The following is a 17,686-nucleotide window of genomic DNA, read 5'->3' as shown; positions in this document are numbered from 1 at the left end:
TTGCAAGTGTCAGACACGACTTAGAGACTAAGCCACCACTGGAGTGCTTAGAATACTACCATACATATATTCAATGCTTCCTAAACTATTGTTATTATTATAGAATTTAAATTATCCCACATTTCTCTATTCCTGGTCATGTTATGAAGAATTTTCAGTTCTGGTATTTCATGTGCTCCTCTTAAGACACCCAAGGATTTACGTTATTCCCAGTTTACAGATGAGAGCACTGAGGCTCAAAGAGGTGACATAAATTTGTCCAGGGTCAAACAGTCAGCAGGTCAAACAATCACCCAGGACTCCGAACTCTATATCCGATATTCTTTCTGTTGCAGCATAGGACAGGAGTGCTATTTTTGTCACTTCCCTTGGTGCAGGGCTAGTAGTAATAAAAATTGCAACAACAGCAAATGCTAACTAACACTTAAATGGCACTTGGTGTGTGCCAGGTTCTTATCTTAGTACCTTATACATATGAGCTCACTTAGTCCTCACAATAATACCAAGAGGTGAAAGCTATCATTATCTCCATTGTACAGATGCAGAAATTAAGGCCCAGAAAGGTGAAATCACTACCAGTACAAAAGAAAAGCCTGCACTAGCAAAGCTGCCCCCCCGATCCAGACAACTGGTCAACCAGACACTTCCCTACGGGATGTTTTGGTGACCATCAGCTTGGTATTTTCTGATAATCCACAAGGTCAATTGGTGGAAGACCCAAAGAAGCTTGACTCTGACATGGAAGAACTTTTTTAATCAGTTTAAAATTTCTATATGGGGGTCAAGTCCCATAAATCTGACTCCATTCCCAAGACTGAGAGGAGAGGCTGGACTGTGATGGTGAGCTATATAAAACTCAGCTGGAGGGCCTTGGGGGAACAGCCAAAAAGAATACTGCTGTTTGTTACATATGAAAGTTGTTAAGAGAGAAAATCCTAAGAGTTCTCATCACAGGGGAAAAAATATATTTTTTCTATTTCGTTAATCTTGTATCTATGTGACATGATGGATGTTCACTAAACTTGCGGTAATCATCTCATGACATACATAATTAAAATCATCGTGCAGTGCACCTTAGACTTACACAGTGCTGCATGTCCATCACATCTCAATAAAACTGGAAGGAAAAAATAAATAATTTAAAAAATATTCAAACAAAGAGGTAATTCAGTCTAAGATGGCACAGGACAGCCTGGTGTACTTAAGGCTCAGACTCTGGGGTCAGAAAGATCAAGTGAGACCCTGACTCAGCTTCACACAAACCATTTCATCTCTCTACGCCCCAGGTTCCCCATCTATAAAATGGGGACAACAATCACTGTCCATAAAGTTCTTAGCACAGAGCCTAGCATGTAGTAGATGTTCAATAAACATTTCCCTTAATAAATATTCAGAATGCCTTTTCACAGCAAAGCTCTCTTTCATGTTTACAATGGTTCGACCAAGCCACCAACTTTCCTTATTTTTAAAAGGATGGTGGTGGCTGAGTAGGTTTTGAGAACAATACTGTGCAGTCTCTCCCTGGAGTAGAGATTCATTTCGGTCTCAGGGACCCCACACAGCCATCAGATGAATTTAGACTCTTTCCTTTGGGAACTGTTTTTGGGGGATGGATCTTCCACCTGTGTTTCAGGCCCCTCTGACAGCTGTCACTACACCATCCTTCCGGTTTGGAAGGTGAAGTGCTCCATTATGATCTGAAGCCTAGCCCTAACCTGGAAGGCACATGGTAGGCACCCAGGGTCACAGTGCGGGTGTCAAAGGTCACTGGGCAGGTGAACAGGAAATTCAAGTAGGTCTAAAATCACAACCCAACAAATTTCAAGGCTGCAATAAGTCTGAGGGCCACTTTTCCAGGTGTATCTTGCCTGTCTTTTCAACACAGCTGATCACTCCTCCTTTGTGAAAAAAAAAAAAAATAGTGTCTTCTCCAGATTTCCATGATAACATACTCTCCTGGTTTTCCTCTGACTCTCTGGCCACTACTCAGCAGTCTTTAGAGTAACCCTCTGTTTTCTTCTCACTTTGATCTTTTCCCCCCAGGACTGCTGGTCCTCAAAGTGGGGTTCCCACACCTGCAGCATCAGCATCACCTGGGAACATGTGAATTCCAGGAAAAATGCAATTTCTTAGGCCCCCATTCAAGAGCAACCGTATCCAAAGCTGAGGGTAGAGCCCACCACCTGTGTCTGCTCGAGCCCTCCAGGGCATTCTAATATGCAGTCAAGTTTGAGAAGTACTGCCTGGGGCCAGCTCCCCAGGTCCATAGCTCTTAATTCCTCACAGTACACATGGCTCCCAGTTTTATATCTCTAGGCAAATAGATGGGGAAGAAGTAGAAGCATTGACACATTTTATTTTCTTGGGCTCCAAAATCACTGCAGCCATGAAATGAAAAGATGTTTGCACCTTGGAAGAAAAGCTATGACAAACCCAGACAGTGTATTAAAAAGCAGAGACATCACTTTGGCCAACAAAGATTCATATAGTCTAAGCTATGGTTTTTCCAGTAGTCATGTATGGATGTGAGAGTTGGATCATAAAGATGGCTGAGGGCCAAAGAATTGATGCTTTCAAATTGTGGTGTTGGAAAAGACTCTTGAGAGTCCCTTAGACTGCAAGGAGATCAAACCAGTCAAGCCTAAGGAGATCAACCCTGAATATTCATTGGAAGGACTAATGCTGAAGCTCCAATACTTTGGCCACCTGATGCAAAGAGTTGACTCATTGGAAAAGACCCTGATGCTGGGAAAGATTGAGGGCAAAAGGAGAAGGGGGTGGCAGAGGATGAGATGGTTAGATAGTATCACCAACTCAATGGGCATGAATTTGAGCAAACTAAAGATGTTATTTAGTGGAGGACAGAGGAGTCTGGCGTGCTGCCGTCTGTGGGGTCACAGAGTCAGATACAACTTAGCAACTGAACAACAGCAACAAGGCTAGAACTCCTCTCTGAACAATGATTTATCTAAATGCCTACTTAACATCCCCTCCTAACAAATTCAGCGGCCCCTCAAACTCAACCCAACTCTTGATTTTGCTCCCTGAACCTGATGAGGTTCTGCAAACCTCTTTCTCTGTGCATGTTGCCAGTACCCAAGCAGCCTGATCTCCGCTCCTCCGCTCTCCCCACCCCATCGTCATTTCCAGTCCTTCCCACCTCTTTCCTTCCAGTGATACTGGAAGGCCAAACACAAACAGAACGACACACCCCTTGGGCAGAGGGGGTCTCTGGGTGCTTGGACATCCAGAGAATAGAAACAGTAAACACAAAATAGAGGCTTCCCCAATGGCTCAAGCAGTAAAGAATCTGCCTGCAGTGCAGGAGACACAGGAGACTCGGGTTTGATCCCTGGGTCAGGAAGATCCCTTGGAGGAGGAAATGGCACTCCATTCAGTATTCTTTCCTGGAAAATCCCATTGATAGAGAAGCCTGGTGGGCTATAGTCCGTGGGGTCACAAAGAATCAAGACACGACTGAGCACGCACATACACATGCGAACACTAAATATAGTTTCTCTTTAAAGCAAACCTCTCCTTGGATTTCTGCAGTTCACCAAGGAATCAGCGAGTGCCTACGGTGTGCCCGGTACCCTGCTCAGGTATCCACGGATACCGACGGTCAGTCTCTGCTCTCCTGTTCGCCCCTTCTCCCAGAACAAACTCTTTTTTCACTTTTGAAGATATACGCTCCCAATGCATATAGTAATATACTATTGATCTTCCTCTTGCCAGTCATTATCAAGATTTATTTATCCCCCCAGTTCCCCATTGATTGAGGAAAGCAGTATTCCCAGTGGTCAATCAATTCTGATATACTCCATGACAAAGAGTCAATAGCTATTTATTATTTGATTTATGGGCTTAATTATCTTAAACATGATCAGGCAGGGACAAAGCAGAAGCTGAGCAGTGCTAAGCAACTGTAGCCAGGTTGGGAAGCCATCAAACCTAACCCCAAGGCAGGCAAGCTCCCAGAAGTGGTGAAAAGCCACTGCTCTGACGTTTCCCACCCTCTGCCCACTGGGGCCACCTTGGACTCTGCCATCTGGGGAGGGAAGAGAAGGGACAAATACCAAGGCCAACTCTGCATGCCAGGCAAGGCTTGGTGGCTCGGACAATGAATCTGACTAGGACGTGGGTCAGCTTTTGCTTTCCTTGGGGCAGAGGACCCAGTAGCGGAGGGTTCTAAGAGGTCCATGGTGCATGGAGAAGGGGGGATGGACTTAGGTGTGTCTGGGAAGGGAAAGAGGAGAAGAAGATGGTTTAATATGAACTTTGGTCTGAACCAGACAGTCTTGGGTTTGAACCCTGCTTCTTCCTAAGCCTTATAACCTTAGGCCTCCTGCTTCCTCTCTCCATTCCCTTGTCTAAAATGGGAGGGTTACATGGTGCTTACTTCAGAGGGTTGTTAACATGATTCGGAAGACAGGAAAACCAGAATGTGTACCCAGGTCGATTGGATGCAGGGCACCAGCTTTTAATGACAATTTCACCTCCCTCTCCCCATGAAGCTGCCTCCACTCCCGGGACTCCTGAATTTCTGTTTAACCACTGCCTGCCAGCCGGGCAGAAGAAACCTTTCCTCTGGTTTCTGGGATACATGGAAAGGAGCTGATGCTGCCCACGTTTGCCTTCAAAACATGGGAGTGCAGTGGCTATTTTTAACTCGGGTAAATAGAGAAAGCTGTTGAAGACGCCTTCGTTTCCACAGGGCTGCCAGCTCACAGTTGCTTTCCCCTTAGGGAGTCAAGCCAAGGATCTTTCAGGACCAAGGGCTTTAAAACCTGCACTGGTTCCCACTGACGTCGGATAAGGATCAACACTGACTATCTACACACTTCTTAAAGCAGAGACGCACATCAACAATCCTGTGACAAGCCCTCCTAAGAAAAGGGATTGCCCTAAAGTGGTCTTTCTAAATTGCAAACCCGACATTGTCACTCCTTTGGTTACAACTCTGGGGGGGATTCCTGCTGACTTTAGAAGAGTTCTGTGTCCTTAGCTTGGCTCTTGAAGTCCTTTAAGAGCATCTCCAACTTCTTATCTCTTGTTATTCCCCATGTGGATCCTATATTCCAGCTGTGACTCCAGCTTGTGCCCTAGCCCCACCCCTACCCCCGGTCTTGCTGCCTCCTACCTCCTGCCCTCTGCACGTGCCAGTCCCTCTACTAGGAATGCCAAGACCTTCTTGCACATCTGGCCAATTGGTTGAATAAGGGGGCCACTCTGGGGCCCCAGTCAGCCCCTTAGGATCCTATAGCAGCCATTAGGACACCGTTAGAGAATCACCCAGTTACCTGTCTACTAGGAAGCACCACGGATGGAGGGGCCATGCCCACTTCTTTTCATTCCCAGCACCAGGGCCAGGACCTTATACATGATGAGTGTTCAAAGCAAACACCCCCAAGCCATTCAGCTTCTTTACTATATTTTTATCACCAACATCACCTTATTGGCATCTTTCCTCTTGCCATCACCACGAATTCTCCCACATCCTCAAGCCACCCCCTGACTAGTTTGTACTATATTTTACTTATGTCCCACTCATTCCTCAGTGATTCTAAGTAAATAGTACCATTCATTGTTTGCTGCTACACTTGCCGAGAGAAGCAGGCTATGATAACGTGAGTGAGTGTATTTTTGGAATCTGTTATTCATTCATTCAACATGTATTTAAGGAGGACTTAATAGTTTAGGGGCTGGGGACACAAGGGTGAGTCAAATAGCTGAGGCTTTGTGTTCCTGGGGTTTATATTCTAAGGTCGGGGAGGGGATGTAGGGAAAAGAGGCAAGAAGCAAATGAATTGAGGAATAAAATATTATCTTATGGTAAGAAGTGCCCTATAGAAAATAAAACACAGTAATGACATAGGATGTGGGTTCAAATCCTGGGTCGGGGAGATACCCTGGAGGAAGGCATGGAAGCCCACTCCATTATTCTTGCCTGGTGAATCCCATAGACACAGGGGCCTAGTGGGCTACAGTCCATAGGGTTGAAAGAGTTGGACACAACTGAAGCGACTGAGCATGCACACGTGACAACATAGGAGGGACCAGTGGTGGGGAAGATGGGTGGCGGGAGGTGCTTTGCATTGGCTTCCCGACTCCATGACCTCTGGCTGCTCCTATTGCCATTCCCAGGGTGATCCAGGGGAGAGGAGGGTGACCTCAGCTTCCACTGAAGCCCACGGCTTCTATCACCACTTCTATGTGGATGACTCACATGCAGTTATTTCCAGCTTCAACCTTTCATCTGAGCTTTAGACCAGCACATTCAAGCCCTGACTTGACATCTCCTCCTGGGCAGCTTGAAGCATACAGAGGTTAAGCCACGTGGCCAAGGCTCAAGCCTGGAGCAGAGCTGGGTCACAAGCCCAAGCATCAAGCTGCAGTCATTGCCTTGTATCATTTGATATTATAATAAACACAAAACATCTTTTTACAAAAGATGTTTTTACAAAAGCTAAGGCTTTGGCACCTGAAAATACACTACTTCTCCTAATTGTCGCTATCATTTTCATTATTGTTGTCATCGCTGTTAGAATGTTGTCATTACTATAGCAACCAGGAGATACAAGGTATCGAGCCCCTCTAGTTACCAGAGGCATTAAGCTACAGCCTTTTCATACAAGATCTCCAATTCTTATCCCTCCCTAGAAAAAGAGATTAATGTCATCCCCATTTTACAGATGAGGAAACTGAGGCAAACAGGAGTTTGGCATTGGCAATAATAGACTTAAATCCAAAACAGGTATTGTTCATGCAAAAATCGTTCAGTGCAAACAGCTAGCCATGAACAGGGTTGGTGGAGAAGTCTATTTTCAATGAAGAAGGACTTGTTTAGATGCCAGGAGAAATATCAATGACCTCAGATGTGCAGATGACATCATCCTGATGACAGAAAGCAAAGACAAACTAAAGAGCCTTTTGATGAAGGTGAAAGAGGAGAGTGGAAAAGTTGGCTTAAAACTCAACATTCAAAAAACTGAGATCATGACATCTGGTCCCATCACTACATGGCAAATAGATGGGGAAAAAATGAAAACAGTGACAGATTTTATTTTATTGGGCTCCAAAATCTCTGTGGATGGTGACTGCATCCATGAAATTAAAAGATGCTTCCTCCTTAGAAGGAAAGCTATGACAAACCTTAGACAGCATATTAAAAAGCAGAGACATCACTTTGCTGACAATGGTGAATATAGTCAAAACTATGGTTTTTCCAGTAGCCACGTATGGATGTGAGAGTTGGACCATAAAGAAGGCTGAGCGCTGAAGAATTGATGCTTTTGAACTGTGGTACTGGAGAAGACTCTTGAGAGTCCCTTGGACTGCAAGGAGATCAAACCAGTCAATGCTAAAGGATATCAACACTGAATACTCATTGGAAGGATTGATGCTGAAGCTGAAACTCTAATACTTTGGCCACCTGATGCAAAGAGCCAACTCATTGGAAAAGACCCTTATGCTGGGAAAGATTGAAGGCAGGAGGAGAAGGGGGCAACAGAGGATGAGATGGTTGGGTGGCTTCACTGATTCAATGGACATGAGTTTGAGCAAACTCCAGGAGATGGTGAAGGACAGGGAAGCCTGGCATGCTGCAGTTTAGGGGGTTGCAAAGAGTCAGACACAACCGAGTGACTGAACAACAACAACAAAATGCTAAGTTGTATCTAACTCTTTGCAACCTCATGGACAGTAGCCTGTCAGGCTGCTCTGCCCATGGGATTTCCCAGACAGGAATATTGGAGTGCGTTGCCATTTCTTTCTCCATATCTTACCGATCCTACCCATAAATGTGTGTTTTTCACAGTTGCTGGTTCTTCATTGAAACCCAAGTTGTTTTCTTTCCAGGGATATAGTTTAGCTATTTCTCAGCCTCCCTTGCAGTCAGGTGTGGCCCAGGGGCTGGGCCAGTCCCTGACGTACGCGTGAAATGGTGTGTCGCCCATGTGACCCTCCAGGCTTTTCCTCTTTCCCCAACTGAAAGCAGAGGACTCTGAGCCCTGGGAAAAGCTCCAAAAGATGGGATTGAGTATGAACCCCTCCACACGTGCAGAAGAGCCACCTGCCATCCAGAAACACATGTCTTGGACTGTTACATAAACAAGAAATACATTTCTCTTGTATTAAGCCACTTAATGTTTTAAGGCTTATTTGTTACAGCAGCTACTTGTTACTCTGACAAATACAAACTGTGAGTTGGCATATATCCTTAGAAAACTGCCTAGCATGATACATAGCAAAATGCCTCTGGCTGGAGACACTCTGGGTGAATTTCACTTTCTTTCTGCTGATCTGTATTTTCAACAACAAATGAGTTATCACTTGTGTAATAAGACACAAAGGGCAAGTGAAGATGGTGTCACACAGGCCAGTGTAGAATCTTTCAGATTTGAGGAAAGCAGTGGCATAACGTTTCACCCACGCAAGTCCTCTGCTGGTCACATGATCATTTACCAACGGGCATGTACAGTATAAATGAGACGATGCTAATAATAATAATAATGATGATGCAGCACATTTATAGACTTCCTTCACAAAGGTCCCAGGGCATCTTACATTCCAGCACAATTAAAGACAGCCACAGACAAAAAAATCTTTTCAGCTGTGCTTTATATAAAGAGAAAGCAATTCAGCTTTTTGAACATAAAAGGAAGTCAATTCCACTAGATGATGGGGGGGAACAGAATGTTCATGTGCTCAGGTCCCCCCCCCACCCCCCGCCCAACTCTTGTATGATATATTTAGGACAATCAAAGTGGCCTGAAGACAGAAAAAAATCAGAAAGCCCATACGTACAGAGTTACAAAAAAGATCTCATTCAGGCACTAAGTTACCATCTTAGCAGAAGGCAGGGTCCTCCTCGTGTCAAAGATAGCAGCCTGGAGTTATTATGTTTGAAAGCGTGAAAAACAGGAACTGATTCGGAGCTGGAAATAAATAACCTATTAAATAACTCCTGATATTTACCAGACTTAAAAAGCTGTGCAAATGAGGCCCCATGGGATTTCATTCCTATCTCATCCCTGGGAGATGAGGACAGGCTGTGGATGTCCTGTGTGTGCCGGCAGAACAGTCAGGATGACATGACTGCAGAATTGCACTTGGACTCCAGGCACCCAGCAAGGGGACTGATGACAGGCACTAAATGAGAGATAAAATCTGCTCAAGAGCTGTGGAGAGATGTTCTCCTTCCTTCCCTCTCTTTCCTGGGGCGCACAGCCCGAGCCCCTCTTTTGAGACCAGATGTTTATTTAAGGTAATGCCCCTCCCTAATGCGTCACTCTCCCCTACTTCCATCCTTGTGAGAGCATCACGGTGAAGTTCACTGTGTTCCCAAAGGCAGAGGAACAATTCAGCATCTTTCCTGTCAGCCAGGACACCCCAGAGTCCCATTTCCTCTGTCTGTGTCCCTCAGAGCTGGGCTTGGTTGATGGCATTGTTGCTCTCAACCAAATGAGTTCTGACACAGTTGATTCAAGCAGGTGAGAGTCAAAGGAGGCAGCAGCCTGACCTTCAGGAAACTTTCAGAGGGGTGGGAGCAGCTCCTGCTTAAAATCTTCCCCCTGCATTAGGATAGACTCCAAGGCTTCACCTGCACTTCTGAGGCCCTGTAGCTCCTTCCCCCCGGCCCCCATCACTTGCTCTTGCTTCCTTGTAGTCCTCAGACATGCCCATCTCATTCCCATCTTGAAACCCAGTCCCTTCCTAAAACCGGGTTCCTCTGCCAAGTTTAGGATTTCCTCTTCTCGTCCTGTACCTGTTCCTTCTCAAGATTGAAGAGTATCGAAGAAGAGAGGGGATCGTAGCTGAGCAGAACCCATGGGGCCTTCTGGGGATAGAAACTCCGCCCTCCATGTCCTTCTCTTGCCTCTTATTTATAGAAAAATTTTGGCCTCCCAGGCCTTCCCTGGGAGGAAAAATTTAATTAGAAAAGTGAGAAAATGCAGAGGCAAAGGGAAACAGCCAAGAAAGACAAAATAATAATAGTTTAACCATTAAGCAAAGTTGAGGACTTTTCTTTAGTCCTCCCCAATGCAGGAGACCCGGGTTCAATCCCTGGGTCAGGAAGATCCCCTGGAGAAGGGAATGGCTACCCACTCCTGTATTCTTACCTGGAGAACCCCATGGACAGAGGAGCCCAGTCGGCTTCAGTCCATGGGGTCTCAAAGAGTCAGACAGGACTGAGTAACTAACACTTTCACTTTCAAGGGCTGTAGATAATATTCTGAGCTATATCCTCTGACCTGTTTTGTAGATACTGAAACCCCTAGGTGGAAGAAGTTAACTACACATTGCCCAGAAGCATGCAGATTCCAGACCCACTGGAACCAGAAGGTTGATAATGCTGACTCCCAATTACCTCAACTACCAACCCATCAGGAGAATGTCTATATATTCAGATGTACATCTGCTCAATTTCAGGTTCTACCAGTTATCTGTTCTATGATCTGGACAAGGGCTCCCTGAGCTTCTCTGACCTCAGTTTTCTCATCTGTAAAATGGGCATCACCCTTATGGCAGAAAGCGAAGATGAAGTAAAGAGCCTCTGGATGAAAGTGAAAGAGAAGAGTGAAAAGTTGGCTTAAAGCTCAAAATTCAGAAAACTAAGATCATGGCATCTGGTCCCATCACGTCATGGCAAATAGATAGGGAAATAATGGAAACAGTGGCAGACTTTATTTTGGGGGGCTTCAAAATCACAAAGATGGTGATTGCAGCCATGAAATTAAAAGATGCTTACTCCTTGGAAGAAAAGTTATGACCAACCTAGACAACATATTAAAAAGCAAAGACATTACTTTGCCAACAAAGGTCTGTCTAGTCAAGGCTAAGGTGTTCCCAGTAGTTATGTATGGATATGACAGTTGGACTCTAAAGAAAGCTGAGTGCCCAAGAATTGATGCTTTTGAACTGTGGTGTTAGAGAAGACTCTTTGAGAGTCCCTTGGACAGCAAGGAGATCCAATCAGTCCATCCTAAAGGAGATCAGTCCTGAATATTCATTGGAAGGACTGATGCTGAAGCTGAAACTACAATACTTTGGCCACCTGATACGAAGAGCTGACTCATTGGAAGATTCTGATGCTGGGAAAGATTAAAGGTGAGAGGAGAAGGGGACGACAGGATGAGATGGTTGGATGGCATCACTGACTCAATGATCATGAGTTTAAGTAAACTCCAGGAGTTGGTGATGGACAGGGAGGCCTGGCGTGCTGCAATCCTTGGGGTTGCAGAGAGTCAGACACGACTGAGCGACTGAACTGAACTGAAAATGGGCACAGTGATAACCAGGAGACTGTCCCTGTGCCTTGCTGAAGGCTGGTGGCATCTGTTGCTTCTGGAGGATTCTGCATTTATTAACATTAAATTATTAACGTTCCTCAGTCAGGGAAATGGTTTTAACAATGAGGATCAGCTATGCTGCCTCCTTTAGCTGTAAGAAAAGGCAAGAAAAGCCTCTACCTGGCTCACAGCTCTCCAAGTCCTCCTGTCCTGGCTGATGCAGAATGTAAGGAGGACACTGGGACATTGTGATAAACCTTTCTGGAAGGAATGGGGCAGCTTCTTCTTCCCTAGGCTTACACTTGGCAGCTTCCCCTCTGCTGGTGCAGACCCTCATTCACTGTTAATACAGTGCTTCCCGGTCTGGCCAGGGGCAGTGGGATGGGTGGTGGGAGTGGATGCTGGCACCCACTGAAGCCACCAGCTCTTTGATCGTGTTGGGAAGTTAGGGCAGATAAACTGACATTTCTTTGAACTGTTGTTGCCTTGGCAGCCATCAAAATACTCCCTGCTTTAAAAACACTCCGCAACATCCTTCATGTTGGAAATTTCCCAGTTTTTGCCCCCAAACACACTGGATACTGTCCCTGCCTGCTGCACTGAGCATAAAACTCAGACCTCTCATCAAGCTTTTAGGTCCTGTGACAGAGGGTCTCCTGGCTGCTCAAAGAGTCACCTGGGGAGGCTTTGTACTGAGGGCCAAGCCCCATCCAGACTAATTAGAGATTCTATGGGAACTACAGAGTCCTTAACTGGGGCAACTTTGCCCCCAGGCGGTGTCGGCAATCTAAAGACATTTGGGTTATCACAACTAGGGAGTTGGTACTGCTGGTGCCTAGTGGGCAGGGGGCAGGGAGTGCCTAGAATGCACAGGACAGCCCGCATAAATGAATCGTCCAGCCCCAAAGCTCACAGTGCCGAGGATGAGAGACTGGGGTAGGTGTCAGTATTGTTTTAAACCCTGCTCCCTAAACCAGCTAGAGAGCCCCTCCCCTCCCCAGTCTGACTCCTGCCAGCTTCTTTACCTTTGTTGTCTACCCTCTTGCCCTTACCCACCAGGCTCTGCCACCACAGTCTTCCTTCTGGTCTTTTAAGCACCCTCTGCTCATTCCTACTCCTGGGCCTTTGTATTTGCTGTTCCCTGCCTCCATGTCTGCACTGCTGGCTCCTAAAATCAGGGTCCCTGCCCAAATACCACTGCTTCAGAGAGGCTGCCGGGACACCACCCCAGCCTGACACACACATCCCTAAAACTACCCTGACACCCAAGTCCCTCTGCAGCACCTCTCTCCAGTTTGTTTCCTTCAACAGACTAGGACCTACTCAAATGATGTCTATTGCTTTAGCATTTACTGCTGTCTCTCCAAATGAAATAATAGCCTTCTATGAACCCGGTCCATGTCTGTCTTGCTCACTATCATCCCCTAACATCCAGCAAAATGCTTGGTGCTTAATAAGCGTTTACTAAATATCTGTTGTTTGGATGGATGGATGGATGGATGGTTGGATGGACAAGACTGGAGAAGGATGGGATTTTCAAACTGACAGGGGATGACGTGTACTGATGATGGAGACCTGTGCTCCTGTCCTGGCTCCCTCTTGCCTTTCCTGGTCTCAGTTTCCACATCTGTGACATGGCCAGGGTGGGTTCAGTGGCATCAGGCTGCCCTAGGGAAGCCCTTCTGGAGACATCAACTTCAGGGATTTGTTTTGTCTCCATGGCATCAAGCTAAGGCAGGTTGGCCCAGACTCCTGTCACCAGACAGGTAACACATTACCTCCCCCTGAGGTCCCAGTCCTTTGTAATTCTGTCCTGTCTGTCTTCCTTGGAAATTTCCATTTCCATTTCCCTCTGCATTAGCTGGACGCATCTGACACCTATGCTGTGCACTTAATAATACTCCCTGGCGATACTCTTTATGGAAGGATCCCAAGTGTTTGTTGGAATTAGAATGGGACCTTGGTTGAAAAAGGCTTCACCTATAGACTTGATCCACCAGATTGAGGACAATTCAATAGACTGGAAAGTGGCCCCCAGAGATATCCAGCTCCTAATTGCTGGACACTGTGATTGTCAGTTTATACGGCAAAAGGGACTTTGCAGGTGCCATTAAGTCAAACATCTTGAAATGGGAGATTATCTTGGATTACCTGGGTAGGTCCCACAAGAGTCCTTATTAGAGAGATGTGACCTCCGACAGTGGAAGTAAGAAGCCATGTTTTTGGCTTTGAAGATGGAGGATGCGGCCACAAGCCAAGGGATGCAAGGAAGGCAGCTCTAAAAGTTGGGAGCTCTAACAGCTCCAAAGCCTCCAGAAAACAAAGCAGCCCTGCTTTGGTTGTAGCAAGACCCACTCCAAACTTCTGACCTCCACACCTGTAAGAGAATGAATGCATGGTGCTTTAAGCCATCAAGGTTGTGGCCATTTGTCATGATGGTCCTAGGAAATGAATAGAAGTGGGACCCAGGAATCTGCATTTTAACAACCTTCCTCCCTTGGTGGCTCTGATGCAGGAGGCCCTGGTGGACTGCGTTTTGGGAAGCATGGTTCCAGGGCTGTTCCAGACTGCTTCTGAAGCAGCCCAGGCTCAGAGAACCAAAGAAGGACCCTGCACCCAACATCTGCTTCTACCTCTTCATTTTACAGACGGGGAATCTGATATCTAAGAGACACTGCAGCAAGGGAGAAGCACAAGAGATGCTTTCATTCAACTCTATCTTTATTAGCTTTCAAATTCAATCTGGGGCCTTAAAAAAAATGAGTGATTGTGCAGACGGTCTATAGCCTTGCAATAATCCTATAATGACCCAATTGTGAAACGATTTAGCAATCTTGCTGCTAATTGCATTTGTGGCTCTAGCAACTGGGTAACTAGTTGGTTATTACTCACTCCCCAACAGCCACCCACACCGCATTACAAGGAAGCTAATCTTAGAAATATGTGTTAACTTCAATGATAATTACTAAGTAATTGGCTAGAACATGCCATTGTGAATTTATCCAGAATATGCCAGGTGATTATCTGGTTTTATGTTCCCTGTAAAATAAATCCAGGGTCCAGAAGCTGTTCCAGTTGGTTGGCTCGCATCCAACCATCAACCTCTGCCAGCCAATTGCACGAATGCAAGTGATTAATCAAATTACTCAAATATTTGGTTTCAAACTGAACGTTCAGATAAGAAACCTGGTGGCCAACAAGTGGACGGTGTTGAACGGGAATGAAGAGGGCACCCGGCCCCTCCCTCAGATAAACACATAATGACACAATAATATGGAATAAATGCCACTTCTTTGGGGCTCATCTGGCTTCTTCAAACAAAATACCAAAACACTTCAGAGACCAATTATATGTCCCAAAGCTGCGGAGTCTTTATCGTGGTGCCAGGAAAAGGCTGTGCTATTTGTGAAATCTGCAGGCAGTTATGGTGCTTGGGGAGGGGGACTCAGGATTCTGTATATAATAGAAAAGGGGCCGCCAATGCAGCTGGCTTGCAGGGGGAGCGACACATTTTCATAATAGCCCACTCTTTTTTTCAAGGAAGGCTGCTAACTGCATCCATCCATTTCCAATTAGCCTGCCCCTGGGGAAGAGGGGAGGAGGCGTGGGTAAGTGGGTTCCACTGTTACCCCTGAAAAAAGTCAGAGGCCAGGAGGTCCTTAGAGGGTCCAGGCACAGGAGAAGAGATGATGGATTTTGAATTTCTAATCTGGGGATTTGAAAAAGAGGGGTTTAGTAGGCCAGAAGGTGAGGAGCTGATCAGAGAGAAGGAACTGGGATGACAGACTGGTGGGAACAGGGACAGAAACCAGTGGTGGTGGGGAAGACCATCTTCTAATCAGACTTGTGTACCCCAAGTAAAGGGCTGCAGACAGCCTGCTAATATAGATGATACATACCAGAAAGGAGAAAGAAAAGGGAGCTAAGGGGCTTGCTGGCAGTGGTAGATGGGAAAAACAACCACACACTGGCCCTCTCGCGGCATGAACATTCTTACAACAATGGCATTCCAAATCCTCCCAGCCAGAGGTAGAGTCTGTTCTCCACACCTTGGATGGAGGTTGGCCATGTGACTTGCTGTGGCCACTGGACATCAGCCAGTGCAACACAGACAGAGATGAGAATGCCTCTGTCCATCAGGGCTTGACCTCTTGCTGTCTTGCTGCGCTTGGAACTCCAAGACCACCATGGAAAGGAGCCCAAGCTGGCCTGTTGTGGGTGAGAGGCCATGTGCAGAAGAACTGAGGCACCCCAGCTGACAATCTGTCAACCATCAGACATGTGTCCAACCATCAGACATGTGAGTGAGGGCATTCGAGACTGACCAGCCCTCAATCTGACCTGCCAGTGGACCACAGACACATCCAAGACCCCAGCCACTGAGCCTGGCTTAGCCCAGAAGAACTGCGTGCAGACTAGCGAGAAACTGTAAAGTTTGGGGGTGTTTGTTACTCAGAAAAGCTTACTGATCCAGTCCTCTACTCAGAGCAGCTCAGCCCCCGAATATGATCTGAGCTGAATATTATCTGATAGCCACTTCTGGTCCTGTGTAGAAGTGAGAGCTGCCAATTTCTACCTTGGTTTAAAGAAGGGTTGAAGGGCCATCCTTAGATCTCTAATCCTTTGCAAACACTTAGCATTTGACACACAAGTTCAAGTCAACCCACCAGCTGCATAATCAATGGTGACAGATGATAACACAGCTTCTACCCATAACCCAGGTCTTACAAATGGACTCAAAGGGGGTTTGTATGGATCACAAGGGAATAGATCAAAGACATACCAGATCTTCCCTGAGCCCACAGCTCCCACCACAGCACTTGCCAAGATGCAAGGCTTGTGTACTTGGGATCTTATTGCTTGTATTGAGATTAAGAAAGAAAAGATTCCTAATGGACCCCTGGCATCACAGTCCACACCAAGAACACTGATGCTGTGGCTAGTCCTAAGTGATAGGAGAGCAAAGGCCTCAGCTTAAAAACACATCAAAAGATTGTTCCACAACTGCTCAACTGAGTCTACATCACTGCATGAGGTTAGAGACAGCAAGTCCAAAAAAGTTCCCAACATCTGATATGTTCCTAATGTCACTTCTCTGTTCACCATCCCTTTTGTGCAGCTATAGACTATGGATCCTGAATATTTAAAACAACAATGGTGGAGCCCTACAAATGTGCTCTGCTGTTTTAATGAAAGTCAGACTAAGTCATCAGAATGTTGATCCGGGTTCAACAAACTAGGGTCTGTAGGTCAAACCCAGCCCATTGCCTGGTCGTGTTAATAAAGCTTTATTGGCACACAGCCACAGACATCCACTTATCGTTTATCTGAGGTTGCTTTCACACTACAGTAGCAGAGATGAGCTGTTGCTGCAGAAACCTTATGGCCTGCAAGGCCAAAAACACTATTGGGTCCTTTACAGGAAAAGTTTGCTGACACCTGAGTTAGTCTAATCCATTCAATTACATTTGGAGAAAGTGAGTCTCAAAGATGCTTTTTCACAAATGTGGAGCACAAGGGGGTTCAATACCAGCTTTTCTGACTTCCCACAGGGAGCTCTCTCCAGAGCACTTATCAGCCAGAGTTACAGCACGAATAGCATTTTCTGGAATCTCAAAGCTTCAAACCACAGATGTTGTGATTGGTAAAGCCAGACTCTCTATTCACCAGAATGTTGAATCTACCAGAACCCCCGCTGCTCAACACTGCCGGAAGCAGAGCTTTGGGAATGAATATTCCCAAATATTCCTGGTGGGAGTATTCCTGGTGGGGAACCCGGGCAGGACTGACCTGGTGATGATGGCCAGGTGGGGCGGGCTCATGCAGGCGCCCATGAACAGCACCACGTTCTCGTGCCGCGTCTGCCTGTAGGCCATCACCTCCCGCTTGAAGGCCTTGAGCTGGTCCTCGTTGTCCCTCTCAATGTCAATTAGCCGGATGGCCACCTCGCCATGCCAGCGGCCGTGGTACACCTGCCCAAAGCGGCCCTTCCCGATGAGCTCGCCGATTTCCAGCTGCTCGAAGGGGATGTCCCACTCCTGGAGGAAGATGCTGGTCTGGCTGGCCTTGCGTGGGAAGCTCCGGGCCGAGAGGAGGGACAGGTTCATCTCCTCAAAGTCGTCCTCCGACTCCTCGGCCTCGTCGTGGCCCTCCTCATTCTACGGCCAGAGCGGGAGAGGGGTCAGTTCCCATCAGCATCCCGCCTGCCCGCCAGGTCCCCACTGTGTATTGTTGGCTGGTGCACACGTGTCTCTCTCTAATTGCTCAGGTACGTTCTGTCTATCATTGTGCTGAAGTGAAGGAGCTGAAAGGGAGATCATCAAACTGAAGCTCAGAGATAGGAAATGCTGGGGGGCAGGGACCACCTATCCTGGTTTCCCAGGACTTTGCCCGTT

General features: G+C 46.5%; 1 protein-coding gene across 1 annotated transcript in view; it reads right to left on the bottom strand.

Moving 5' to 3' along the window:
- KSR2 (kinase suppressor of ras 2) overlaps window positions 1–17,686 on the bottom strand; it is a 429,355-nt gene that overhangs the window by 37,850 nt on the left and 373,819 nt on the right. Inside the window, exon 15 of the mRNA XM_010828829.1 lies at window positions 17,082–17,449. Coding sequence (XP_010827131.1) covers window positions 17,082–17,449 — 368 coding nt within the window. The remainder of the gene's footprint in view (window positions 1–17,081; window positions 17,450–17,686) is intronic.

Source organism: Bison bison, unplaced genomic scaffold (assembly GCF_000754665.1).
Source record: "Bison bison bison isolate TAMUID 2011002044 unplaced genomic scaffold, Bison_UMD1.0 scf7180017864495, whole genome shotgun sequence".
NCBI lineage: Eukaryota > Metazoa > Chordata > Mammalia > Artiodactyla > Bovidae > Bison > Bison bison.
Note: the sequence above shows the minus strand (reverse complement) of the source record. Positions and strands in the feature narration are given on the sequence as shown.